Source organism: Ahaetulla prasina, chromosome 12 (assembly GCF_028640845.1).
Source record: "Ahaetulla prasina isolate Xishuangbanna chromosome 12, ASM2864084v1, whole genome shotgun sequence".
Lineage (NCBI taxonomy): Eukaryota > Metazoa > Chordata > Lepidosauria > Squamata > Colubridae > Ahaetulla > Ahaetulla prasina.
In genome coordinates, this window is record NC_080550.1 from 13,848,389 (window position 1) to 13,875,540 (window position 27,152).

The 27,152-nt window shown below is 46.2% G+C and overlaps 1 protein-coding gene across 6 annotated transcripts; it reads left to right on the plus strand.

Moving 5' to 3' along the window:
- The first annotated feature begins 2,779 nt into the window (after positions 1 to 2,779).
- TPPP3 (tubulin polymerization promoting protein family member 3) lies at positions 2,780 to 27,143 on the plus strand. Of its 6 annotated transcripts, none has more exons than XM_058155443.1 (4): positions 2,780 to 2,902; positions 18,738 to 18,932; positions 23,401 to 23,554; positions 26,264 to 27,143. In XM_058155443.1, the coding sequence occupies exons 2-4, from the start codon at positions 18,745 to 18,747 to the stop codon at positions 26,450 to 26,452; spliced, it is 531 nt and encodes a 176-aa protein (XP_058011426.1). In that variant the 5' UTR covers positions 2,780 to 2,902; positions 18,738 to 18,744; the 3' UTR covers positions 26,453 to 27,143. The 6 variants fall into 6 exon arrangements, with proteins under 6 accessions (XP_058011426.1, XP_058011428.1, XP_058011425.1 ...); XM_058155445.1 differs by having other exon boundaries at positions 2,789 to 2,885; XM_058155442.1 differs by having other exon boundaries at positions 2,834 to 2,959.
- The last annotated feature ends 9 nt before the right edge of the window (positions 27,144 to 27,152 follow it).

The following is a 27,152-nucleotide window of genomic DNA, read 5'->3' on the forward strand; positions in this document are numbered from 1 at the left end:
AAGTTGTGTTCAACTCTTCGCGACCTCATAGCCCGCCAGCCCCATCCCCCGTCCTCTAATGTCTCCCCAACTTTGCCCAAACTCATGTTGGTTGCACCCGTGACACTAACCATCTCTGCCGTCCCTTTCTCCTTTAATTATTTATTTATTTATCAAACTTATATACCGCACCATCTCCCGTAGGACTCAGGGCGGTTCACAGGCATATTAAAACAATATAATAAATAACCATTAAAACCCAGTTAAAACTAAATATTATCCTGGCCTGATCACTAAAACAATAAAAAACAATAAAACCCCCATTAAAATTTAACTAAAACATTTTATTCTTAGGCTAGTCCCGCACGCTGGAATAATAAAGTCTTCAGTTCCCGTCTGAAGGTCCGGAGGTCGGGGAGTTGTCGTAATCCCGGAGGAAGCTCGTTCCACAGGGCTGGTGCCGCCACAGAGAAGGCCCTCTCCCTGGGGGTCGCCAACCTGCATTGTTTGGTCGACGGCACCCTGAGGAGGCCCACTCTGTGGGAGCGCACCGGTCGTTGGGAGGCAATCCTTTTGCGTTCCATCTTTCCCAACATCTTACATCAGCCCCAGTGTTTTAGCTGAGCTAAGAGTTCATTGCACTGGGCGAACCTGGAAAATGGGTCACATCAACAACCACGTATACGGCATGAATAGTGCTCAAACTGAATCTCGTCATAGCCTCTTTCTCTCCAAAAAAACTGTCTCTCGTATACAGGGGTGGGCTTCAAAAATTTAAGCAAGGGGTTCTTCGCCCAGTTGCTGGGTGGGCATGACCATGGTGGATATGGCCTAGTTGCCCTCCTACACCATGGTGGCGGGGGGAGGGCATTTTTACCTTCCCCGGGCTCTGGAGGCTTTTTTCGAGCCTCCAGGAGGGCAGAAACGGCCACCCCAGGCTCTGGAGGCCTTCTGGCAGGTCCATTTTTCGCCCTCCCCGAGCCCCTACGTGTGCCCTGCACTTACCTAAATCCAAAATGGGCTGCGTGGGGACTCCTGGGAAGGGCAGGGTGGGCATGGCCAGCCAGGAGTGGGATTTGGGGTTTCTCTGAACTGCACAGAATCTTAGCTAGAGGTTCTCCTGAACCCCGGCGAACCCCCAGCAGCCTGTCCCTGCTTGTATCCCAGGGAGATAAGAGAAGGCACTATAGTGTGAGTGCGGGTTCGGCAGCTGGATGCGCCTTTGCCATTCCCAAGGACAAATGCTTCACAAAGACAGACGGCGAGCACTTTCGTATTTTTCCCACTGTATGGGAAATCTACGTGGTCTAGGGATGATGACACCTAATCAATCAATAACTATATATAACACCTACAGCAAGGTCAGCTCCTCAGCCCTCCTGACCGCTCAGCTGCAGTCCACAGCCACAAGATGCTGCTTCAATTTTTTACTCTCTCTTCCTCCTTGCTTGACAAAAGCAGTCAAGCCAGGCCTCCAAACCCCATATGCCATAGCATGCAAAGCACACGTTTAGTCCTTGGCATCCCTGGTCCTTTCTTTAAAAAAAAAAAAAACTAAGTTGTTGAGGCTGATGAGAAAGATCAGTCAGTGTGGGAATGATCCCACTAGCAATGGGAACTAGCAGACACCTCCAACTTGGTGCCTTCCGGTTGAGGTGATAGGACCCGCAGCCCAACCTACTGTGTCTGGAAAGGATCCTATTGGGGGCAGCGCAAGGAGGAGAGGTTGTTGAGATGTAAAAGCCTACTCCAGAGGAATAGCAATAAGCCACAGCACTTAATATATATCGCGTCACAGTGCTTTTACAGCCCTCTCTAAGTGGTTTACAGAGTCAGCATCTTGCCCCCAACAATCTGGGTCCTCGTTTTACCGAACTCAGAAGGAACTTTGAGCCTGATGAGATTCGATCTGCCAAACTGCTGTCAGCCGGTGATCAGCAGAAGTATCCTGCAGTACTGCACTTTAACCACTGCACCACTGCGGCAGAATAGAATAGAATAGAATAGAATAGGATAGGATAGGATAGGATAAAGAATAGAATAGAATAGAATAGAATAGAATAGAATAGAATAGAATAGAATAGAATAGAATAGAATAGAATAGAATAAAGAAAGAAAGGGATAGGATAGGATAGGATAGGATAGGATAGGATAGGATAGGATAGGATAGGATAGGATAGGATAGGATAGGATAGGATAGGATAGGATAGAATGGAATAAAGAAAGAACAGAACGGAACAACAGAGTTGGAAGGGACCTTTGATTGCACAGCCTCTGCCAAGCCTGCAGGAATAAAGTCCCCTGCGCAGACTGCCCAGAGCCTCGGATCCAAGGTTCAGCGGGCCAAACCGGGTCTGGGTGGGGGATGTGGCTCAGTGGCTAAGACACTGAGCTTTTGTCGATCAGAAAGGTCGGCGGTTCGAATCCCTAGTACAGGTCACCCCGCGTGAGCGGGATGGGGGGGTTGGACTAGATGACCTCCAAGATCCCTTCCACAACTCTGTTACTGTGACGGGTCCGCCTCGACGGTTTCTCTCCCGCTGCCTGCGCCTCTTCCTTCAGATTCATCCCCCTGGCCTTTTCCGACAGATTGCGCCCCTCTTCGCCCCGCGTTGCAGTGGCAACAACCTCTGCCCCCCCCCCCGGGAGTCCGAGGCTTGGGCAAAGCGGCGGGGCGGTGCCTCCGCCTGGCCCTACCCGCCCCGCCCGCACCCTTGCTTCTTCTGCTCTGCCTCCACCCCATCCTTCCCTCCCCCCCCCGCCCCCCGTCAGCCGCTGTGTCACTCAGATCTCTATGGAGACGGGAATCAACAGCTGAGCCTCGCCCGGACGGCCGCGCAAGCCTCTTTTCCCGCCCCCCCCCGAAGCAGCGCGTTCTCCAAAAAAGAAAAAAAAGGCGCAGCGAGGTTAGAAGGCGAGCGGGGTAAGCGGTGCGCGCAGGAGCAAGCAAGCAAGCGGGGCAGCCCAAGGAGAAGGAGAGGTGGGGTAGGGTCGGTCGGTTCCCAGGATCGGGTCTCTCTGTGTGTGTTGGTTGGGGGGGGGGAAGGCGCACCGGGCTTGCAATCGGCCTCCGTTCTGCTTTTCCCACCGGCGTCGCTGCAGCGAGGCGCTCCGCTCCATCCATCCATCCATCCATCCATCCATCCGGGGTGCAGCTCCAGCTCCGCGCATCCCTGCTCCAAGCGGCCCTCTCTTGTCGGCGAGGTACCCTCCCTCCTCCTCCTCCTCCTCCTCCTCTGTGTCTGTCTGGGCGCGCTTCCTTTGCGCCTCAGCCCCGTTGAAATCTCATCCATAGATGGCAATGGACGAGAGAGCCCGGCTCTCTTCTCTCCCCCCCACATCCCCAACTGTCAGCCCGACGCCTTCCAGATGCTCCGGACCACATCCCACCGCCCCCCACCTCACCCCATTGATTTTTTGGGGGACGAAGGGCCCCTCGGGAGGGCGCCAGGTTGGAGACCGAGTGTGGAAGCTTCCCTTTTTTGCTTTGCGCTTTGCAGCGCAGGCAAGGCGGTGACGTCATATATTTATATATATATATATATATATTGCTCTGCACGGATTTAATTTGGGATGCCGTCTTGGTTTTTTCCCCACCAGGCTGTAGGGGTAAATAATGCAAAAACAAAAACCAAAACAAACAAACCCCAAACCCTTCTCTCTCCGCCCTGGTTCCCGTGCATGTCTGCTCTTAAGCCATCTCTAGATCCCGAGAATGGGCTCGGCTGAACGGGATTCTCATTTAGCGGTGGCTGGATGGCTGTTTCACTCCGTGCGCCTGTCCGCTTATCCTGGTGGGTTGTTTAAGCGTGTTGTCGCCCTCTTTGGTCCCGCTGATGTTTATTTGCCTTTATGGTTGTTAATAGAACTGCGGAGAAAGCAAAAAAATAAAAAATAAAAATAAATGTCATCTAGAGATTTTAAATGCAGGAGATATGCAGAAGGGCTGCTTGGCTCCATCAGCCTTGGTGCTGATGCTGTAAACATTTGAAAATAGCTGGCTACTCTCAAACAGGGCAAGTTAACCTTAGCTGAGCTTGGCCTAGAGATTTTCGCTGATGCCGTTTTTTTATATTTATTTACAACTTCAGAACCCTTTCGTTGTGGACTTAACTGTATCTGTCTGTGTGAAGAGATCCTGCTTTGCGCTCTGGTTTGTTGCGAACTAATACAACTAACATACAAAGAACAGTTGCAGAATTTGGGTTTGGCTAGTCTAGAAGAAAAGAGAGACTAGGAGGGACAAGATAGCAGTATTCCAGGATTTGAGAGAGTGCCACAAAGGGGGGGTGGGGGTGGCAACTTATTTTCCAAAGCACCAGAAGCCAAGACAAGAAACAATGGATGGGAACCAGTCAAGGAGAGAAGCAACCTGGAATTAAAGAGAAACTTCATAGCATTGAGGACAATTAAACAGTGGAACAAAAAATGTGGTTGTTCCATCACTGGAGGTTTTTAAGAAGAGACTGAAATGGCATAGGTTCTCCTGCTTGAGCAGGGGGCAGGGCTAGAAGATCTCCAAGGTCCCTTCCAGCTCTATTCCAATCGACTGATTGTTAACCTAAGAAGCAGTCAGGAAGCTGGTTTGACAGTTGGATCCAAGAACTTCAGCGAGTCAATAGACTTGAGTTTACCTTCTGTGTACGGATCAGTGATTCTCAAGCTCAGCAACTTCAAGAAGGGTGGACTTCAATTCCCAGAACCCTCCAGCCAACATCTTCCACAGTAAGTTGGTGAGCTTGAGAAACACCGAGATGGACTATTGAGGATACTTAGGGCCACCTTCAGTACCATCCTGGGCAAAGATGCCTGGCATTCACTTTGACATCCTTGCAAAAATTGCAAGCCAGACTACGTGAAAAATCCTGGGTGCATTCTTTAGTATCTCCAGTTTAAAGGTTGTTGTTGTTAGTTGCGAAGTCATGTCCGACCCATCGCGACCCCATGGACAACATTCCTCCAGGCCTTCCTGTCCTCTACCATCCTCTGGAGTCCATTTAAGCTCACGTCTACTGCTTCAGTGACTCCATCCAGCCACCTCGTTCTTTGCCGTCCCCTTCTTCTTTTGCCCTCAATCTTTCCCAGCATTAGGCTCTTCTCCAGTGGGTCCTTCTTTCTCATTAGGTGGCCAAAGTATTTCAGTTTCATCTTCAGGATCTGGCCTTCTAAAGAGCAATCAGAGTTGACCTCCTCTAGGACTGACTGGCTGGATCGCCTTGCAGTCCAAGCAAATGATGCCAAGGCTTGTCCCAAAGGTGCTTTTCCAAAAGGCAACTGGACTTTCTTGGGTTTTCTCCCCCTCCCCCTTTGAAAATGTTTTGCTTCTCATCCAAGAAGCTTCTTCAGTTCTGTCATGGCTGTTCCAAAGATGCTTTTTCAAAAGGCATCTGGATTTTCTTGTTGTTTTTTTTCCCCTTGAAGACCTTTTGCTTCATCCAAGAATTTTCTTCGGTTCACTGAACTGAAGAAAATTCTTGGTTACCCCCTTTGGGATAACTATGACCTGGATGACTGTGAGAATCTCCATAGATGGTTGCCAAGGCTTTCTTGCACAAAACCTTTATCAGAGTCGATGAACTGGAGGCAAAAGCAGTGGTGAAATCTGAACCGGTTTTTTACCGGTTCGGTGGCTGCGCAGGTGCGCTGCGCACCAAACGCACACTGCGCATGCACAGTACACACCATGCACCAAATGCGAGGTGCATGGGAAGGAGGCATGGGAAGGAAGGTAAGTAGAACAGCGCGTGTGGGGAGGGGGAGGGTGATCAGCTGTGGTGCACGATCGTCCGAGCCTTTTCTTAAACTTTTTTTAAAGCATTTTTTTTACTACCTATTCGCCCGAATAGGTAGTAAAAAAATGCTTTAAAAAGTTTAAAAAAAGGTTCCGAAGATCACGCGCCACAGCTGTGATCATCGGAGCCTTTTTTTTTCTTTTTTAAATGCATTTTTTTACAACCGGTTCCAGAGAACTAAAAACGCCTAAAAAGTAAAAAAAAAAAAAAAGTTCCCACAATCGTGTGTTGCTCAGTTGATCGTCGGAACTTTTTTTTTTTTTTTTACATTTTTTACTACCGGTTTGGCGAACCAGTAGCCTTTTTTACTACTGGTTCAGGTGAACCGGATCAAACCGGTAGCATTTCACCCCTGGGCAGAAGGTAATTTTTTTATTTATTTATTTACATTTATATCCCGCCCTTCTCCGAAGACTCAGGGCGGCTTACAGTGTATAAGGCATGAAATACTGATGTGCGTTTGACCTGTTTCTGAACATGTCTGTTGGTACTGATAACAAGCACAAAAAGGCTTTGTTTCTGGCTTAAATCAGGTCATGTACATATTTGCAGCATTTCTTTTTGAGCGTCAATCCTGGCTATTGAAACCAAGCTCTGATGTGGAGAGATACCTGGTTTTTCAGTGTTGCGTCGTCCGCCATTTTGAGACGTGATATTATATCTGGCCAGATCTCCAGCGCAGCGGTGGGAAGCCATGTTCTTTCGTCCGCTGCTGAACTGCGGCTCCCAGGTATCCAGCCTGACCAATAGATCAGCTGGGCGATCCAGTTTAGTAAGATCGGGGGGGGGGGGCGCAGGAAGGCACACAATCCCCCACTCATGCTAGTGATAATCAAACCACATCTGAGAAAATTGCTAGGAATAATACAAATTCCTTTTGAATTTGTATTCTATATTCCTGGTTCTTATAAGGAGAAACCGAGAGTCGAAGAGTTTTATTTAAGTATCCCATGTAAAAAAATGGGCTATTTGCACTTCAATCCGAGTAGGGATGCGTTGAGTAAGAGATACTCCGTTGATTGGGAGATGCTTCCAGTCCATAGTATGTGTTTCTCCTGTTTTTAATGAATCGGTCGAAGAGGGAGAAGAGACAGCTCTGTGTTGCAGCCCTTTGATGTGAACAGGCCTGCGATTGTTTGGACTGGTACCCCCCCATTAGATAAGTTTAAGTAACTCAGTGGCTAAGACACTGAGCTTGTCGATCGAAAGGTCGACAGTTCAGCGGTTCGAATCCCTAGCGCTGTGTAATGGGGTGAGCTCCTGTTGGCTTCCCTAGCAGTTCGAAAGCATGTAAAAAATGCATGTAGAAAAATAGGGACCACCTTTGGTGGGAAGGTAACAGTGTTCCGTGTGTTCCTTTGGCATTGAGTCATGCCGGCCACATGACCACGGAGATGTTTTTCGACAGCGCTGGCTCTTCGGCTTTGAAATGGAGATGAGCATCACCCCCTAGAGTCGGGAACGACTAGCACATATGTGCGAGGGACACCTTTACCTTCTTTCCATCACAGATCTAAGTCAGTAAATATACACGAGTGGGGCAGATCTGTTCATATTCCTTCTAAAAAAGGTCATTAAAAAAAATGAGGTCCTCTGTATCCCAAACAGGTTAAGAACCAAAGATTTAAAGGATACTCCCCAGCTCTCTGTTCATCTAAAGATGGAGTTTGCTGGGTTGCAAATTTATAAAAGAGATAAATTTATCTCTTTATATTTTTATATTTTATATTAAGATATAAAATATGCACAGGTCAACAATCTCCTTACCATGGCCATTCCCAACATAATGTGCATTGCACCTTTGCCCTCCAGAATTATTGGCAAGTAGGGAGGGAGGGAAGCAGAGAGAGGGGGGAGGGAGGAAAAGAGAGAGAGGGAGGGGAAGAAGAGAGAGAGGAGGAAGGAAGGAAGAGAGAGAGGGAGGGAAGAGAGATGGAGGGGAGGGAGGAAGAGAAAGGGAGGGGAGGAAGAGAGAGAGAGGAGGGTGGGAGGGAGGAAGAGAGAGAGAAGGGAGGTAAGAAGAGACAGGGGGAGGGAGGGGGAGGGAGGGAGGAAGATAAAGAGAAAGAGGATAAGTATTTATTGTATAATTGTATATGGTTATGGTTCTGGGCAGCTTACAGAGACATAAACATAGAAAATCTAAAAAAATAAACACTCCCATGATCAAACCTAGAAAAGTCTGGATTAAAAAAAAAGATGCTTTGAGTTCTTTTCTAGATTTCAATGACAGCATTATCTCTCATGTCAGTTTATTCTGCAATATACAACACAGCACACACAAATATCTATCTACAGAACTTAATATCTTTGGAGAGGCCCCGGGGAGTAAGGCAGTTTTGCAAAATGGGTAGAGCTGCATGCGGCTTCAACCAAAATTTACTTTTCTTTTTCTGCATATGTGCAGGTGGTGTTTTTTAGAGGCTATTCTCCCCTCACTCCTTTGCTTGTTAAAACAACATGAAGTTTATTTTAAGATGTAAATTACAGATGTGTTTCTTTCCCAAAACAGAAAAAAAGCATACTGCCAATTTTTTTGGCAGTCTAGGGGGATATAAAAAAAAATTGTATCTGAGGTTGGAGAATGACTAGCCCAAAAAATACAATTCCCATGTAAAAGCCAATGTGTTTGTTAATTTTTGTAGCATGCCCAATTGGAAGGAAGCCAGTGAGCAGGTCACAGCAAGTTAAAATTGTAAATACTGTACAACAGTTAAATAAAGCTATTATTTTTAAAAACAACAATAGCCACTATCAATCTTCCTTCAAGTTGGAGAAGTTAACTAGGGCTGAGTCTATCATTTGTTGCAACACATTTTGGAAGGCATTCAGAAGACCAGCGTTGCTGGTCAAAAAAATAAATAAAATCAAAACCCATGCAAAAGATTCTAAACTTTAGGGACCAGTTAACAGACTAGAATTTGAAACCACGATTCAAATCACACGAGTTATTAAGCTTTAGTTTAATGCTAACTGTGGTTTGCTTTGATGAACTAAAGCACAGCAATGTCTTTATTTTGCAAATATAAAACTATGCAGTTCTTGCAATTTTGCAAATACAATCAAATCACTGCCTAGTCAAAGGAGAAATGAATGCCAACAGAGGTACCGATGAAAGCCAATACTGAGCCCTTCGTAACCGTGGCTTGTTTGTGATCCATCTTTGGAATCTGAAACGTGGCTTGAATACTTTGTGATATGATTGTTAGTGCAAACAATGCGCTTGGCCTGATGTCTGAAATGAGCTAGCCGGTTGGGCGGGGAAGCGTTGTCACTGCATGTTTGTTTATGTATCCAAGATCTAGCAACTAGCCCAACAGTGTGAATTAGGCAATCTGCTGAAGGAATGCTGCTTGTACCGTGAACAGGGCTTGAGTCAACACCTTGAGCAACGGAGAAAAGGAAAGAAAGAAATTTGAAAGAAACTAGGAGCCACCATCCACAAAGTAGCTAATTTACTATTTCTAGTACAATCATCAGTCTGGGGATCAAAGTCTTTTTGCTTACACGCAGCATATGCAGTGCGAAGAGGAGGTGCATGCGTGAGTTTGTGTGACGTGTGTGGTTGTGCATGAGTTTCCCTAAAAATTGAAGGGTTACTTGAACTGAATGGAGATACAATTAGATGCCCCCATTAAAGAAAAAGAAGAAGTATCTTTTACGGAATGCCTCTCCAAATCCTTGTCTGTTTTTTTTGAAAACCACACAGATTTTTTTTCATGGAAATCTGTGTGCTCAAACATGCATTTGAACACGCATTCCAGGGGTGGGGCTGCTGGGGGTTCGCAGGGGTTCGGGAGAACCTCTAGCTAAGATTCTGTGCAGTTTGGTGAACCCCCAAATCCCACTCCCACCCACCCTTCCCCTCCCCTCCCAGGAGACCCTATGTGGCCCGTTTTGGATGCAGGTAAGTGTAGGGCATGCATGCAGGCTCGGGGAGGGTGAAAAACGGGCCTACCAGAAGTTCGGGAAGGTCTGTTTCCGGCCTCCAGAGGGCCTCCGGAGCCTGGGGAGGCCTTTTTCATCCTCCCCAAGGTTCAAGAAAAGCCTCTGGAGCCCGGGGAGGGCAGAAGCGCCCCCCGCATGGTGCAGAAGGCCGACTAGGCCACACCCACCATGGCCACACTCACCCAGCAACCAGGCAGAGAACCCCTTGCTAAAATTTTTGAAGCCCACCCCTGACGCATTCAAACATGCGTTCGCTCCATGCATTCCGACCTGCAGAGTCGAATAAAAATTCAAACATTTTTGACAGGGAGATGCCCAGAATTGGTTAGAAGACGGGCGGCTATGTAAATTTTTAAAATCAAGCAATCAATGCCCCCGTTTGCCAGAGTCTGTGCGTAAAAAGATGCCCGGGGTCTTTATGAAATCTAGGTCCTGAGGTCTATAACTGAGTTTGATGGAGCCAGAATTTGTGCAGTTGTTTATCTTCCTACATTTGTAGCTGTTCCGCATCTGCTGCCTTTTGTGTCGGTGTGTGGAGGGATGTCTTGGTTCTTTCACGGTCTTCTATCTCCAAGCCTTGGAGCTGAGGTGGAGAAGCAGAGATAAGCATGAATGCATAGGCACTTCTCCTGTCACACACACCCACACGTGTCTCTGTGCAGAATTCAGGACACCGCCCCCCCCCCCACATCCTCCCTGCTGCAACAGCATCCAAAGATCACAACCCACCCATAGCAACCGTCGCCGGGCAACACAAACTCTGGCCACACCAACAGCCAAACGCACACGTCTGTTTTTGTTTAATGTCAGGTTGTAACTATGGTCATGGACCTGGCAAAATCCCAGGCTGGCTGGTGCCCTAACAGTGGGGGAAAAACAGGGTTACTAAGGGCAAGGGGCTGAGTCAGGAGCCACGGGCAGCGCGATCCAATGCACAGATATTGCAAACCCTCTGCCGATTTCTTGCAGGGGAAAATTAGTACCTTGGATAGCCTCCCTTTCCTGCCTTGGGCAGAGACGAGACTCCACGGTTGGGCAGAAGGAGGCAGCAGATCCGGGACATGAAGCAAGGTTCCTTATATAGCACATGTTCCTTATATAATGCCTTTTTTTTTCTCCTCCTGCCAAAAGTGGTTGGTTTTTTTTAGCTCACTTAGATCATTTGGCTCACTTTGGATAATCGGCAAGAATCGGGGTGAGGGGAGATCCCTTGCTACGCCCCTCCCAGTTGCCCAAAATCTCAGCAGAGCGAGAGAATAAACAAAATAAAACAAAATACCTTGTCCCACCAGACTTGAAATCCTAGGCTTAGAAAACTTGGAACTCTGTCGCCTTCGACAAGACCTAAGTTTAACTCATAGAATCATCTATTGTAACGTCCTTCCTGTTAAAGACTACTTCAGCTTTAATTGCAATAATACAAGAGCAACCAATAGATTTAAACTTAATGTTAACCGCTTTAATCTAGATTGCAGAAAATATGACTTCTGTAACAGAATCATCAGTGCTTAGAACACTTTACCTGACTCTGTGGTCTCTTCCCATAATCCCAAAAGCTTTAACCAAAAACTTTCTACTATTGGCCTCACCCCATTCCTAAGAGGACCATAAGGGGCGTGCATAAGAGCACAAATGTGCCTACCGTTCCTGTCCTATTGTTTTTCTTTTCTTCTTCATATTAGGCCAAGACACTTCCAATTTTACACGGGAGAAAACCCGAACAACCAAAGACCTATATATATATATATATGCTTATACCTCCTAATATTCCCTCATATATATATGTTTATATACTATATAATCTTTTTGTATGATACTTATATATATTGTGACAAAATAAATAAATAAATAAATAAATCTTCAGCCAAGACTCTGTGAGAAAATAGTCCTTTACCTAACCTGACCCTGGGTGTAATTCTTGAGTGGACTTCGCCCGTCCCTCTCGGGGAGAGACCGACACCTGCTTGCTCAGCTTTTATAGGTTGACCCTGGCTGCAGAGAATTCTTGACATCCAATCTGGAGGCCAGAAAGCAAGAATGAAATCATTTGTATGGTAGTTAAGCAGGCAGGAGGAGGCATGGCTGGCTCTCGTGGGGTGTTCAGACCTCAGTGGCGACCCTGGAATTCTTTCTGGGTCTTTTGTTTTGAGAGCGGAGGTGGTGACCTCCTGGAGACCCTGGAAGCCACCCTGACTTTCCTCTTCCTGAGCTCCCCCCCAGAGAAAAGGGGAATGCTTTTTTCCGCTAATGGTCTCTGCCTCCGTCAGAATCATCTGCCTCTCCGCCTTTAAGTCAAGCAGAAAAGCCATTAGGAAGAATACAAGGTGGTGTTTATGTGTGTAAAAGTGTATCTGTTTATCAGTGCACTGATATATGCGTGTGTGTGTGTGTATGCATATATATATATATATATATATATATATATATATATATATATATATATATATATATATATATATATATATGTAGGTCTTTGGTTATTCGGGTTTTCTCCCGCGTAAAATTGGAAGTGTCTTGGCGACGTTTCGACGAAGTCTCATTCGTCATCTTCAGGCTTCAGCTTCGTGCTTCTGGGAGCAAGCCAATTTTACGCGGGAGAAAACCCGAATAACCAAAGACCTACATACAAACACCCGTGAAAACCTCAGAAAACAAATATATATATATATATACACACACACACACACACACACACACACACACATATATACATATATACACATACATCTATATATCTATATCTATCTATCATCTATCCATCCACCTACTTACCTACCTACTTATCATCCCTCTCATCTATTTATCTCTCTCTCTCTTTATCTCCCTCCCTCCCTCCCTCCCTCTCTAGCTAGCTAGTAGCTATCCATGTCTTTCCATCCATCCATCTATCTATCTATCTATCTATCTATCTATCTATCTATCTATCTATCTATCTATCTATCTATCTATCTACCTTCCTACCTACCATCTCTCATCTCTCTCTCTATCTCTCTATCTCCCTCCCTCCCTCTCTAGCTAGCTAGTAGCTATCCATATCTTTCCATCTATCTATCTATCTATCTATCTATCTATCTATCTATCTATCTATCTATCTATCTATCTATCTATCTCTACCTACCTACCTACCTACCTACCTACCATCTCTCATCTCTCTCTCTCTTTATCTCTCTCCCTCCCTCTCTCTCTCTCTTTAGCTAGCTAGTAACTAATAATAATAATAATAATAATAATAATAATAATAATAATAATAATAATAATAATAATAATAATAATAATAATAATAATAATAATAATAGAGTTGGAAGGGACCGTGGAGGTCTTCTAGTCCAACCCCCTGCCCAGGCAGGAAACCCTACACCATTTTAGACAAATATTTATCCAACATTTTCTTAAAAATTTCCAGTGTTGGAGCATTTATAACTTCTGCAGGCAAGTTGCTCCACTGATTAATTGTTGTAACTGTCAGGAAATTTCTCCTTAGTTCTAAGTTGCTTCTGTCCTTGATTAGTTTCCACCCATTGCTTCTTGTTCTACCCTCAGGTGCTTTGGAGAATATTTGATTCCCTCTTCTTTGTGGCAACCCCTGAGATATTGGAACACTGCTATCATGTCTCCCCTAGTACTTCTTTTCATTAAACTAGGCATACCGAGTCCCTGCAACCATTCTTCATATGTTTTAGCCTCCAGTCCCTATCCATATCTGTCTGTCTGTCTGTCTGTCTGTCCATCCATCCATCTACCTACCTACCTATCATCTCTCTCAGCTATTTCTCTTTCTCTCTTTATCTCTCTCCCTCCCTCCCTCCCTCCCCCCTCTAGCTAGCTAGTAGCTATCCATATCTATCTATCTATCCATCTATCTATCTATCTATCTATCTATCTATCTATCTATCTATCTATCTATCTATCTATCTATCTATCTATCATCTACCTACCTACCTACCTACCTACCTACCTATCATTTCTCTCATCTCTATCTCTCTCTCTTTATCTCTCTCCCTCCCTCCCTCTCTCTAGCTAGCTAGTAGCTATCCTTATCTATCTATCTATCTATCTATCTATCTATCTATCTATCTATCTATCTATCTATCTATCTATCTATCTATCCATCCATCCATCCATCCATCCACAGCTTCCAAATCAGCACCAGATGTGGCGCTTCAGTCCAGAATTTAAAGTAACTTTTGCATCGTAGCAAAAACTGAGACACATCCATTCATTATCTTATGGTGGTTTCCTATTGAGTGAAAACACAAATGTTTGATCCTTAACACAGTTTCTGGCTTGGCTGAATCCATTGAATCAATGGTGTGACAAATGTTGCAGCCCTCACATCCTACACAATTTCTGTGCAGAGGCATTCCAGGTTGCCTCCTTTTCAGTCCAAAATTTAGGTGTTTTTTTTTTTATAATGTAGCTTTTTTATTGTTTATGGTTTTTACACTGTCTTACTTCTTTAGCTTCTAATTATAGGTTCTGTTTTTATTTTAGTTGATACTTAAAGAAGTAGCACCACCAAGAAAGAGAAGCAGAAGGGGAAAAAAAAAGAAAAAACAAATAAATAGAAAAGAGGTTCACCAGCATTATAAAACTGAGTGAAATTGAATAACGGTTTTGAGATAACATGCATTTTGCCCTGTGCATTTAAGTACCTTCTACCATTTATAAAGCTTTAAATCATTGTTAAAATCAAGCTAATGCGCAATTATAGAAGACGATCATTGGTCTGATACAAATTATAAATCAAAATAGGGGTTATAATAATTTCTGTCTAAAAAGAATATTTAGCAAATCGAAATCTAAGTGCTAGGCTCTGATGTTAGAAGAAACTGAAACGTTACATGCGGAATTATAATTAAAAATTGGTTTTCAAATCCAAATGGATGGTTGTTTTAGACAGCAGGGCATATAGCCCCGAGTTAGTTTGCCATTCTTCTGTAGAAGAAACCATGTGCAATTTGCGATAAGAAGCAACTTTTTTCTTTTTTTTAATATAAATTTTATTGAATTTTGACGATTAAACAATTTTCATTCAACTCTTGTGCATGATTGTGACTATTTAGATACCATCCCACAAGTGTTCTCCTATACTCTATACAATTTTATTAAATTATATTATTAATTCTAATTAGAATTTCTTACTAATTCTACTATCTGTTATTTCCCCTTTTTTCCTATTTTCGACCCAATTTTACCATTTCTCCCATATTACATAAAAATCCAAATCCATCCGGCCTTTCAGTTCAAGTGTCATTTTATCCATCTTGGCGCAATGCAATATTTTTCTAATTATTAACTCTTCAGAGGGTGTATTTGAGCTTCTCCAACATTACGCAAATGCCAATCTTGCCGCCGTTTGTCATATGTAAAATAATATATGGTTTTTTTTCATATTTTGTTTTCATCATTCCTAGAAGAAACAGCTCTGGTGTGTGTATTCTATCTGGAAGCAACTTTTCAATCCAGTACCGAAGAACATTTTTGAATAATTTCTGTCTTCTTGTGTTTATTACTCATTCTGTTTTTGATTGCTCGTTATATAACAACTTGGAACAGAACTGCTTTTCCTTGCTTTGAGGGTGGAAATGAGAAGGAAGCAAAATTAGGCTAAACATTAAGAATAACTTCCTAACAAAACCAGAACATTAATTCGAATGGCAGGACAGACTCCCTAAGCTGATGGATAGTCTTTTTAATGGTGATACGTAAGGCAAGTCTTCAGCCAGGACTTCAGGATTTACATTAAATAGGATCAGTAAATAATATTTCTCGGGCTCTGGTAAGACACTGTGTTCTGTCGTCTAAGACGGATTAACATGGGCATTTTCATATGCACAAAACCTCCAATTCTCCATCCGATTTTTTTTGGCACCAGGATCAAGCCTGATCCAATAGAATTATCGTGTAATTAGAAAACTTGGAAGCCTTCCAGCTATCCTTAGGCAATATTTCTGAGATCCTTAATTCAACAGTTACTTGTTATAATAACTAATAATTAGTTATCTGCGTAATTAATTATTCAAATGCACACCATTTCTGTTGAGCTGGATTTGAGTGAAATAAATTGCAATCGCTGCAGATAACAACAACAAAAAAATAAATAAATCTATATATGTACCATTAATTGCTCTGGGAAGATCCTCCTAAGGAATATTGTAACCTTCTGCTAATTTTTGGGTTTCATAATTCCCTCCGGGCACCCACTGTTGACCTCTGAAACGAAACAAATAAAGGATTGACTAACTGGCTTTTAACACGGTCCATCTGGATTCCATCCCCCAAATATTTTGCAGAAGAGCAGTTACATAAACCTGTTTGAAGAAAGCCTCTGAGAAGAGGGAGGAGGTAACTAACATCAGAGGGATTTTAGAAAATCTGCATCCAGTATAGGCATCCTGGAAACCCAAGTATGGATTACAGTTTGCACAATGTCCTTGGCCCAAAAGAGGACAAAATATTTTCTTCTTAATTGGCTTGGGATCCTATAGATTAGAAGTAATGTCCGTGTTTTGATATTGTTTCCGTTGCACATTTCAGTAATTATATAAGTGGAATTGTGTTGAAAACAGTTTGAAAGATTCAGTTAATCTCCAGAGAACAGCTGCTAAAATTCATCCTTGATATACAGTAGTGGCCAAAATTGTGGAAACGTGTGTTTTCTAAAACTAGCTAATAATGCCACTTTTTTGGGGGGGGGGAGTAGTACCATAAAATTATATATCAATGGAAAGATAATTTAATCAAGAATGGAATGCAATAACTTTTATGAAGGATTTGCTATTAGAACAGCAGTTACAGTATAAAGAAGAGAAGGGAAACACGTAGAAAAAATGAGATATAGAAAAATTATCACCATAGAAAAAACTAGATATAGAAATTGATCACCATGTCAGTTAATACTTAGTTGGGTAACCTTTAGCATGAATTATGGCCTTACAACGTCTTCCCATGGAGTAAACCAAGTCTTTTAGTTCTGCAGCTGTTCTAATGTGAAACCAAGATTGAAGGATTGCTTCTATTAACTGGGTTTTATTGCTGGGTCGCTTCTGACTAACAAGTTTCTTTAGTCGTCTCCATAGATTTTCCATTGGGTTAAGGTCTGGGCTATTCCCTGGCCATTCCAGCAGTGGAATAGGATTATCTTGAAACTCCCCCCCCCCATAAAAAATAGTGTTATTAGCCATCAAACCTCAAAAATGCACTTTTCCCAAAAGTTTTTCACAATTTTGGCCACTACTGTAGGTATTGTTGCATATTAATTTCTGTGGGAGGCTTGCTCTTCTCCGCTACTGAACCCAATTTAGTATCCCCATGCATTCTCCTTTCCACTAAAATAATTGGAATCCAGATTTCTGGAGGAAATTGCTCTTTACCTGAAGACCAGGATATTTGGCAACCACACAACCATTTCACTGGAGTTGTAGAGGGTCTCCTGCTTGAGCAGGGGGTTGGACTAGATGACCTCCATGGTCCCTTCCAACTGTAATTCCGTAATACCAGGGAGAGAAGGTGGGGTGCTGTCCATTCTCATCTCTTGATGTTCTCTTCTTTGCAAGGCCTTAGCTGAATGCGAAGGGATTTTGAAATAAGGTCCAGCGGCCGCATATTTTACCTATTTCCTGTTCAGGTATTGCATTTGTGTCTCACCTTTTCTTTGAGAGCACAAAAGATTTTTATTTTGCTCCCACAATACTAACCCTTGTGAGAGGGGTTAGGTGGTAATGGACTGATTCATTCGCTACCAGTTTGGAACCGGGAGCGCGGGCATGCGTGTGCGTGCTTAGCTTGCACGCGGTGCTTCTGAGTCTGTGCAGAGTATCCATGATGATGTCTGGGGCGGGTGGGCGGAGCCTCCCACCGCTGTCACAACTGGTTTGCCCAAAAGTCACTCCTTAAGCTTCATGACCGGTGGAGATACCAAACCTGAATTCTTCTACCTTGAGTCTTAGTGGTGAAATGTAAAATTTGCTACTACCGGTTCTGTGGGTGTGGCTTGGTGGTGGCGGGTAATGTGACTGGGTGGGCGTGGCCAACTTTTTTTTTTTTTTACTTTTAGAAACATTTTTTCTACAGGGGTGAAATGCTCCCGGTTTGGACCAGATCGACCGATCTGGTAGCGATGGCGGTGGGTGGTTTGGAGAACCAGTAGCAAAAATCCCTGCCCCCACCCCATGCCCAGCTGAGCCTCATGATCATCAGAGGGTTTTTTTTTACTTTTAAAAGCATTTTTTCTTTGGCCGAAAAAGGCCAAAAAAAATGCCTTTAAAAGAAAAAAAAGTTTCTTACAATCAGGCAACTCAGCTGGGATCATCAGAGCCTTTTAAAAGCATTTTTTAATAACCTCTTCGGCCGAAGAATTTGTAAAAAAATGCTTTTAAAACTCTAGTATCACCTGTGTTGCCTGATCATCAGAGGCTTTTCTTTTCTTTTAAAAGCATATTTTTTGCCTTTAAAAGAAAAAAAAAGCCTCTGATGATCAGGCAACTCAGCTGGGATTGCCAGAGGAGCCTTTTAAAAGCATTTTTTCTACAACTTCTTCGGCCAAAGAGGTTGTAGAAAAAAATGCTTTTAAAAGGCTCTTACGATCCCAGCTGAGCTGCGCAATCATCACAGTTTTTTTTTTAACTTTTAAAAGCATTTTTTCGGCCAAAGAAAAAATGCTTTTAAAAGTAAAAAAAAAAAGCCCTCTGATGATCGTGCGGCTCAGCTGGGCATGGGTGGGAGGCAGGGATTTTTGTTACCAGTTCCCCCAAACCACCCGCTGCCATCACGACCGGATCAGGCGATCTGGTCCGAACCGGGAGCATTTCACCCCTGGTCTTAACCCAACATACTAGACTAGCCTGTGACTCAAGGTTGCCTTATCTTGGCCTTTAAGCCCAAGTGGGGTGAAACCAAAGTCCATAAAAACTTGGAGGGGCATCGGGTTGTGTCTCTCTTCCAATTTTCGGGATGTTCGTTCATACCGCCTACCTACAACCTGGATCTGAACCTGGACCTCTTCCTGTGTTTTGAAAGGGCAACCATGGCGGAAAGCACAGACATGGAATCCTTGCAGGAAAGCTTCCGGAAATTCGCCATCTACGGAGACACCAAAGCGACGGGGCAGGAAATGAATGGCAAGAACTGGGCCAAGCTGTGTAAAGATTGCAAGGTGATTGATGGAAAAGGGGTCACCGGCACAGAGGTGGACATCGTCTTCAGCAAGGTGAAGTAAGTGTCTCTTCTGCGTTGGCTTCTTGACAGGCCTTCATTTGTGAAACGGAGGCGCTCGGAAACGGAGAATTTTAAAACAGATTGTTGTGTCTGCGCCCCCCGAGCCGGGCCCCCTGCCAGAAAGTGACTTGGAAAGTGAGGGGGAAGGGCCGTCAGGACTTACCTTGGGAGCACCGGCTTCCCTGGCTCAGCTCCAGGAGCCAGAGGCAGGCCAGGTGGAAGAGATAACGAGGCCTCCGTCCCCTGACTCTTCCCCCCCACAGGCCACACCTACAGACCCAGCTGATGGCAATCAGGCCTGGCTGGACCCTAGGTTTTGTAGGCAGGAGAGGCGGGAACAACAGAAGCAAGGGTAGGGCAGACCTAGGAAGTGCTGAGTCATGGAGCCACACTCCACAGGATATAAAAGCAGCAAGAGCTGCTGTGCCTCTTTGTAGCAAGGAAATTAACTGCTTAACTAAGAGCTGAAGTTCTGTTTGTTCCTGGGTGACTCATCGGCGTCGAGGGAGATAACAGAGACACTTGGCAGACACTCACTATTTTGCTGCCAGAGCTGATACTGCCGGCTAATTAAGCCATCACTTGGACGGAGGCGAGAGGAGAGAAGAACACAGATGTAGAAAACACCATGAAAGTATTTTAATGTATGTATGATACATTTTTTTTCTTCCACGCCCTCTAGACAGCATATCCAAGAGCAGAGGTGTCAAACTTAAGGCCCGCGGGCTGTATCCAGCCTGTGACATGTTTACATCTGGCCCGCGGGGCTATCCCAGAAACAGCAAAGGACTGGCCCGCAGTACCTCTGCCAGAGAAAATGGAGCTCAGGAAGGCTGCGTGCGAGACCCTCCCGAGCTCCGTTTTTGCTGGCGGAGGGTTGCAGGAGGCTGTCGCGGCCAAAAAGGGAGCTCGGGAGCAGTTTTCGCTGGCAGAGCTCTCGGGCCACCACAGACACCCTCGACATGAGTGACGTCGAGCTGGCTATGCCTACCCTGGCCACACCCCAAGGTCAAACACAACCTTGATGCGGCCCTCAATGCAATTGAGTTTGACAGCCCTGTCCTAGAGCGATTGCTGAAGCCCCTGCCTGCCTTCAAGGGAATTCCTTCCATCCATAGGGATCCTGAGCTTTGCCAGTGGTTCCCCCTTTCTGGGAAATAGTTTGTCCGTAAACATCTGGACCAAGAGGCAGTTTTATGTAGCGGTTAAGGCACCAAGTTAAAAACCAGGAGACTGTGAATTCTTGTCCCACTTTTACACACAAAGCCAGCTGGGTGACCTTGGTGTCGTGTCCCACTCCTCCGCTGACGGCCGGGTCAGGGAAATCCGAATCAGGCGTGCCTCTGCAGCTCTGCCAAACTCCTAGCAAAGTCCTCAGGGCAGGCAGGAGATCAGAAAGTGACTTCAGCAAGATATGTTTAGACTTTGCCTGACTCAGAGAATGCCAGAAAGCAGGTCCTTTATATAGGCCATGGGGTGTGGCTCCATGACTCAGCACTTATCCAGGCCTGCCCCTCCCTTCCTTTTGCTGACGCCGCCTATCAATTCTCCTGAAGCAAGGGTCACTCCGGTCTGCAGCTGTTGGTAATTGACCTTCCTCAGGCTCACATGCTGTGGAGGAGGGGGAGGGGTCTAGTTGCTCCGTTTGCCTGGGCATGGAGCCAGGGCTGGGGCCGGGAGGCATACTAGAACATTCCTCCGTGTTCGGAAGCAGATAAGCAAGCCCCGGCTGTGGTGAGATTGGGCGAGACACAACACTTGGCCAGTTACTCTTTCTCAGCCCTAGGCAGTTGCAACCCCAAACCACTTCTGAGAAAAAAGCAGGGGTGAAATGCTCCAGGTTCGGACTGGATTGCCTAATCCGGTAGCGATGGCGGTGGGTGGTTCGGAGAACCAGTAGCAAAAATCCCTATTTCCCCCCCCCCCTCAATGCCCAGCTGAGCTGCACGATCATCAGAGGGTTTTTGGTTTTTTTTTACTTTTAAAAGCATTTTTTAAAAAGGCCCCAAAAATGCTTTTAAAAGAAGACAAAAACCTCTGACAATCAGGCAACTCAGCTAGGATCGTCAGAGCCTTTGAAAAGCATTTTTTTACAACCTCTTCGGCCGAAGAGGTTGTAGAAAAAAATGCTTTTAAAAGTTAAAAAAAAAAAAGGTGGCCACGCCCACCCAGTCACATTACCCCCCCACCAAGCCACGCCCACAGAACCGGTAGTAACAAATTTTACATTTCACCACTGGAAAAAAGCTTGCCAAGAATGCTGCAGGGATTTGTCTAGGCCAGTGATGGCTAAGCTTTTTGCTGTCATGTGCCAAAAGCGGGGGGAGCACAAGGGGTCATGCATGCATGTCGCCGCTCCCATAATTCAATGTACCCCGCTCCCCACACTGCGTGTGCGACCCCCACCCCATGCTCCCCCCACTTTTGGCACGTGATGGCACAGTGGGCCCGGTAGACCCGTTTTTCGCCCTCTCCAGGCTCTAGAGCCTTTCTTGGAGCCTGGGGAGGATGAAAAAGGCCTTCCCCACCCACCTGGAGGCCCTCTGGAGGCATGAAATGGCTTGTTTCCAGACTTCCGGTGGGCCCAGAAAATCAGCTGGCTGGCGCATACATGCACACCGGCACTAAGCTAGGGCAACGCTCATGTGCCCACTAATACAGATCTGTGTGCCACCGGTGGCATGTGTGCCATAGGTTCGTTATCACAGGTCCAGGCAGTTGCCAGGCGTCAACACGGACTTGAAGGCACACAAGCAAAACCTTTGGACCACCAACAACTACCAACTCTTGCTAAATTTTCTCGGGGCGGCAAAAACATGGCTGTTTAAAAAAAGCAATTGGAAGATGTTGAGCTCAGGCCAGTCTCTTCTGGGTGTCCCTGAGGCTGTTTGTGAGATGATAGGATTGTGTATTGTTTGAAGGTTTCAATGATTGCCCATGACTCTCCACAGCCTACAGCCATTGTGCAGCGTAGTAATTCCGATAAATACAAATGGATCTCTGTCACACACACACACACCAACCACACCGAGTTTCCCTGGCTGAATGCCAGCTTGGACTGGGCACAGCTGAAGACCACATCTGCGCCTCTGAGAAGACCAAATTGTTCCAATTTGATCCAAAGTAATTGGCAGAATGTCTTTTGCTACTACTCCTTCGGCTCAGCACGTCATTCTGTTGTTTCAGAGGTTAAGTCCTTAGTTCTGGCAGAAAGCGTAGCTTAGTCTGCTGGCCTTGTTTGTTTGTAAAGGAAAGGTCTTGATTACAGAAACAAATTGTTTAATTGGAGGGAGGAGAGAGAAAGAGAGAGAGGGCGAGAGGGAGAGAGAGAGAGAGGGAGGGTAGTTGTTGAAACCTTCTCAGATGGCCCTTTGAGCTTCTAAATCAGGGGTCTCCAACCTTGGTCCCTTTAAGACTTGTGGACTTCAACTCCCAGCCAGCTTTACTGGCTGAGGGACTCTGGGAGTTGAAGTCCACAAGTCTTAAAGGGACCAAGGTTGGAGACCCCTGTTCTAAATCCAATGAATGAAGGGAAATATACGTGACCTAGGACAATATTTTAGGATCCAATCTGGGTCTGACAGAACAGCACACACTCTGCTAGAGAGAAGTTCCTTGAGGATGTTCCTCCAGCACGAGTCCGAAAGCTTGGAAGACAAAACCTCTGGTCCTGGTGGCCAACCCAGATTTGGTCCTAATTCCAAATCCAAATTTCTCCCGAACCCCTGTGAACCCACAGCAGCTCACCCCTGGCTCTGACCCTGCTGGCCTTTCACAAAGCTCTAAAACTTGCTTTTCTGCTTCAGATCTGGGGCTCCGGAACTCTAACAGAGGCATTCTCTTGGCTTTGTCGAAAGTTATTTCACGAAGCTTGGCTGCTATCTTTTAACCATTTTTTTTTAATTTGAGGTTCTGCATTTTATGGTTTTTAATCTGTTCCGTTGCAACCCCGCCAGAGTCTTTTATGGGAGATGGGTATCAATCAAATAAATAAATATGATGACAGGACGGTGCTCCTGCCTCCCAAGAGAACTCGGTCGCACTCCCAAGAGACTATTTATATTCAAAGAAACCGGACCACAGGTTATAAAACACACGTATCCAAAATAAAGAAGCAAACAAGTAAGGCCCCTTCCCCCCTCTTGCCTTGAAGCGTATGGAAGATGGCTGCAATTCTGGAGTTGTCACCTGAAACTAAGCCCCCACCAAAAGCTCCCCAAACTCTTTCTCTGGAGCAGGGGGTCTGCAAACGTGGCTCTTTTAAGACTTGTGGACTTCAACTCCCAGAGTTCCTCAGCCAGCAAAGCTCTGGGAATTGAAGTCCACAAGTTTTAAAAGAGCCAAGTTTGCAGACCCCTGCTCTGCTGGGTTTGGGCATAAAAAGGGCGGAGGGCAACCAAGCAGAAGGGGGTCCTTTCCTGCTTGGAGCTCTTTGTTCCCATCTTTGTTTCCCCTCGTGTTGCAGAGCAAAATCGTCCAGGGTCATCAGTTATGAGGAGTTCAAGCGGGCCCTGGAAGAACTGGCGCCAAAGCGGTTTAAGGATAAAAGCAGCGAGGAGGCTTTCAACGCCATCTGCCAACTGGTGGCAGGAAAAGAACCGACCAACGTGGGCGTCACAGTGAGTGTTGCTCCTGGGAGGGAGGGAAGGATGGAAGGAGACAGAAAAAGGAAAGGATGGAGGGAAGGATGGAAGGAAGGAAGGAAGAAGACACAGAGAGGAAGGGATGGAGGGAAGGAAGGAAGGAGATAGAAAGATGAAGGGATGGAGGGAAGGATGGAAGGAAGGAAGGAAGAAGACACAGAGAGGAAGGGATGGAGGGAAGGAAGGAAGGAGATAGAAAGAGGAAGGGATGGAGGGAAGGAAGGAAGGAGATAGAAAGAGGAAGGGATGGAGGGAAGGAAGGAAGGAGACAGAAAGAGGAAAGGATGGATGCATGGATGCATGGAAGGAAGGAAGAAGACAGAGAGAGGAAGAGATTGAGGGAAGGAAGGAGATAGAAACAGGAAGGGATGGAGGGATGGAGGAATGGAAGGAAGGCAACAGAAAGATGAAGGGATGGATGGATGGATGGATGGATGGATGGATGGATGGATGGATGGAAGGAAGGAGGGAAGGAAGGGAGGGAGGGAAGGAGGGAGGGAGGGAGGGATCCCTTAGAGGTCAAGAACCATGAAAATTAGCCTATGCATTGCAGAACCAGGAGATGGGCAGATTCTAAGATGTGGAGGAATGTTCGGTTGGTGATTTGGTGGGAATTTTGGGAATTATAATACTAACACAACCGAAGTGGGTCCATGGAAACTTGGCAGTGTAATAAATAAATACATAAATAAAGGGAGGGAGGCAGAATTACCAGGATAGCCTATATCTGATGGCTAAAATCTACAGCTTTTTTACAGAGGGTAAACAGTGGAGGGAATAGTCAAGATGTTTCTCTATTTTCTTTTTCCTTGATGGGAGGTTTCCCTTTAAATCCACGTTAAGTCTTTTAGAAGGCACAGAATTGCGTGTAGGATCACTGAATCCAACCCTCTGCGGTGTACAGGAGAACCAGCCAAGCCATCCAGGAGAGGCAGATATCCAGCTTCTTTGAGAAAGCTCCAGAGTTGGAGAACCCACAACTTTCCTTATGTCGTACAGATCAGGAAGTTTTTCAACGTACTGAAGCAAAATATAAGTGGCTGAAGCTTATTAGGTTGCGTATGGTCTCCCTGTATCAGAAGGGTTGGAAACCACTCTTCCGGGGTGGGCTGCTGGGAGTTCGAGAGAACCTCTAGCTAAGATTCTGTGTGGTTAAGAGAACCTCCAAATCTCACACCTGGCTGGCCCTGCCCACCCCACCATTCCCAGGTGTCCCCATGCGGCCTGTTTTGGATGCAGGTAAGTGCAGGGCGTGCATGGAGGCTTGGGGAGGGTGAAAAATGGGCCTACCGCAAGCTCCAGAGGGCCTCCGGAGCCTGGGAAGGCCGTTTTTGCCCTCCTGGAAGCCTCCTGGAGGCTCAAGGAAAGCCTCCAGAGCCCAGGGAGGGCAAAAACACCCCCCTTGACATGGTGCAGGAGGCTGAGTTGGGCCCGCTCACCACGGCCCGGCCATCCAGCAACCAGACAGAGAACCCCTTGCTAAAATTTTTGAAGCCCACCCCTGCGCTCTTCCAATGTTTAGCAAATACGACGTTTAACCATCTGAGGACCCAGATTGTCGGCGGCAACAGGCTGACAATGTCAACTGCCCAGAGAGCGCTGTAAGGCATTATGAGGAAGCGGTATATAAGTCTAAGTGCTACTTTTATTGCTATAAACAGGCTTGGTTAGAAGACTTTTGGGGAAGGCCACGAAGAAAACAAAGATTCAGGATGGACCTCAGAAGGGCTGTCAAACTCGATTTCACTGAGGGCCGCATCAGAGTTGTGTTTGACTTTGGGGGACCAGGGTGGGTGTGGCCAGGGTGGGCGTGGTAAGCTTGACGTCACTCGTGTCAGGGGCACCTGTGGTGACCTGTGTGCTCTGTCAGCAAAAATGGGCTTCTAAGCTCCATTCTCAGATGCCGTGGCCTCCTGCAAACCTCTGCCAGCAAAAACAGAGCTCGAGAGGGCTGCCTATGGCCCTTTGCTGTTCCCAGGGTGGCTCCATGGGCCAGATTGAACCTCCTTGAGTTTGACACCCCTCACCTACAGCCTTAAGGAGGTAGGTTGGCCACCATGTCTTCTTAGATAGCTCCTGTCATGTCCCACTCCTCCTCTGACGGCCGGGTCTGGGAAGTCTGTATCAAGCGTGGCCACGAAGCCTCTGCAGCTTTGCCAAATTCCTGTCAGAGTTCTCAGGGCAGGCAGGAATCCAAGGTGTGACTTCAGCAACCAGATGAGACTTTGCCTGACTCAAGGAATGCCAAAAAGCAGATCCTTTATATAGGTCATGGGGTGTGGCTCCATGACTCAGCACTTATCCAGGCCTGCCCGTCCCTTCCTTTTGCTACGTCGCCTCTCCATTCTCCAGAAGCGGGGATCTGTCCACTGTGTCTTTTCGTCCTCCTGCTCAGCTGCCGGCAATTCTAGCTCGTGGCTGGCTTCGTGCTCACACGCTGTAGGGAGGTTTGTTTGCTCAGTCTGTCCAGGCGTGGTGCCAGGGCTGGGGGCTGGAGGCATGCCAGGCCATTCTTCTTCACTATCAGTCTCTGGCTCAGATAGCAGGAGATGGGAGGGGCCCGGCTGAGGAGGGGAGGGCGGGCGAGGCACAACAGCTCCACTCCAGAGTGTCAGGGATGGTGATGGCACTTGGGCGTTGGTCAAAGATGGATCTTAAGCTCCACCTTGTCTTTGTGATTTCCAGAAAGCCAAGAGCGTCGGGGCTGTGGAGAGGCTGACGGACACCTCCAAGTACACTGGATCCCACAAGGAACGCTTCGACGAGACCGGGAAGGGCAAAGGAAAGAGCGGGCGGGAGAACATCGTAGACAACAGCGGCTACGTATCGTCCTACAAGAACGCTGGAACCTACGACGCCAAAATGAAGAAATAAGGGCTGCTGTCGCAGCCTGTGCCGAAGAAAGGGGCGCCTCAGTGACATACCCCTTACATTGGGGGTGGGGTGGGGTTTTGTTTTTTGTTTTTTCTGGGCCCGCTCCCGGGTTCTGAGTTGCAAAACGGAAGGGTTGCTGCTATTCTCCATCTTGGCCTGGCCTTTTGCTTCCCATCCCTTCAGAATTGCATCTGTAACAGCCCCCCCACCTTGTCTCAGATTTCTATCCCGAGCTTCTCCTCACCCTCAACAGCTTCTCAGGCTTCCCACCCACTCGCTCAGGTGAATCTTCAAGACTAAATATGGCTCTTCCCCGGGGGAATCTTGCTTGGGTAGAACGTCTGCTTCTCTTCGTCTGTTAAAGGCACCCGGGGTGCGTGAGGGAAACCAAGTTGGCTGCCTTCCCCACAACTCACCGACCTCCGAGAAGGCCTCAACCACCTTGTCCGTGTTGTGCCAGTGCTCAAATCCTCTCACCTCGCCTGTAACCTGCCCTGACCATCTGGGTTGGACTGCAGCTCCCATTGTTCGTAGGCCAGTTGTCTGGCACTCGTTGTCTGGCATAATGGGAGTTGTAGTCCCGCACCTCTGAAGTGTGGCTGGTTGGGGAAATCCTGTCCTCTGGCATCATTTCACCGCTTCTGAGCTTTATAAAGTCAAGCTGTATATGAATAAAGTAATACTAAATATATTCCTCAAA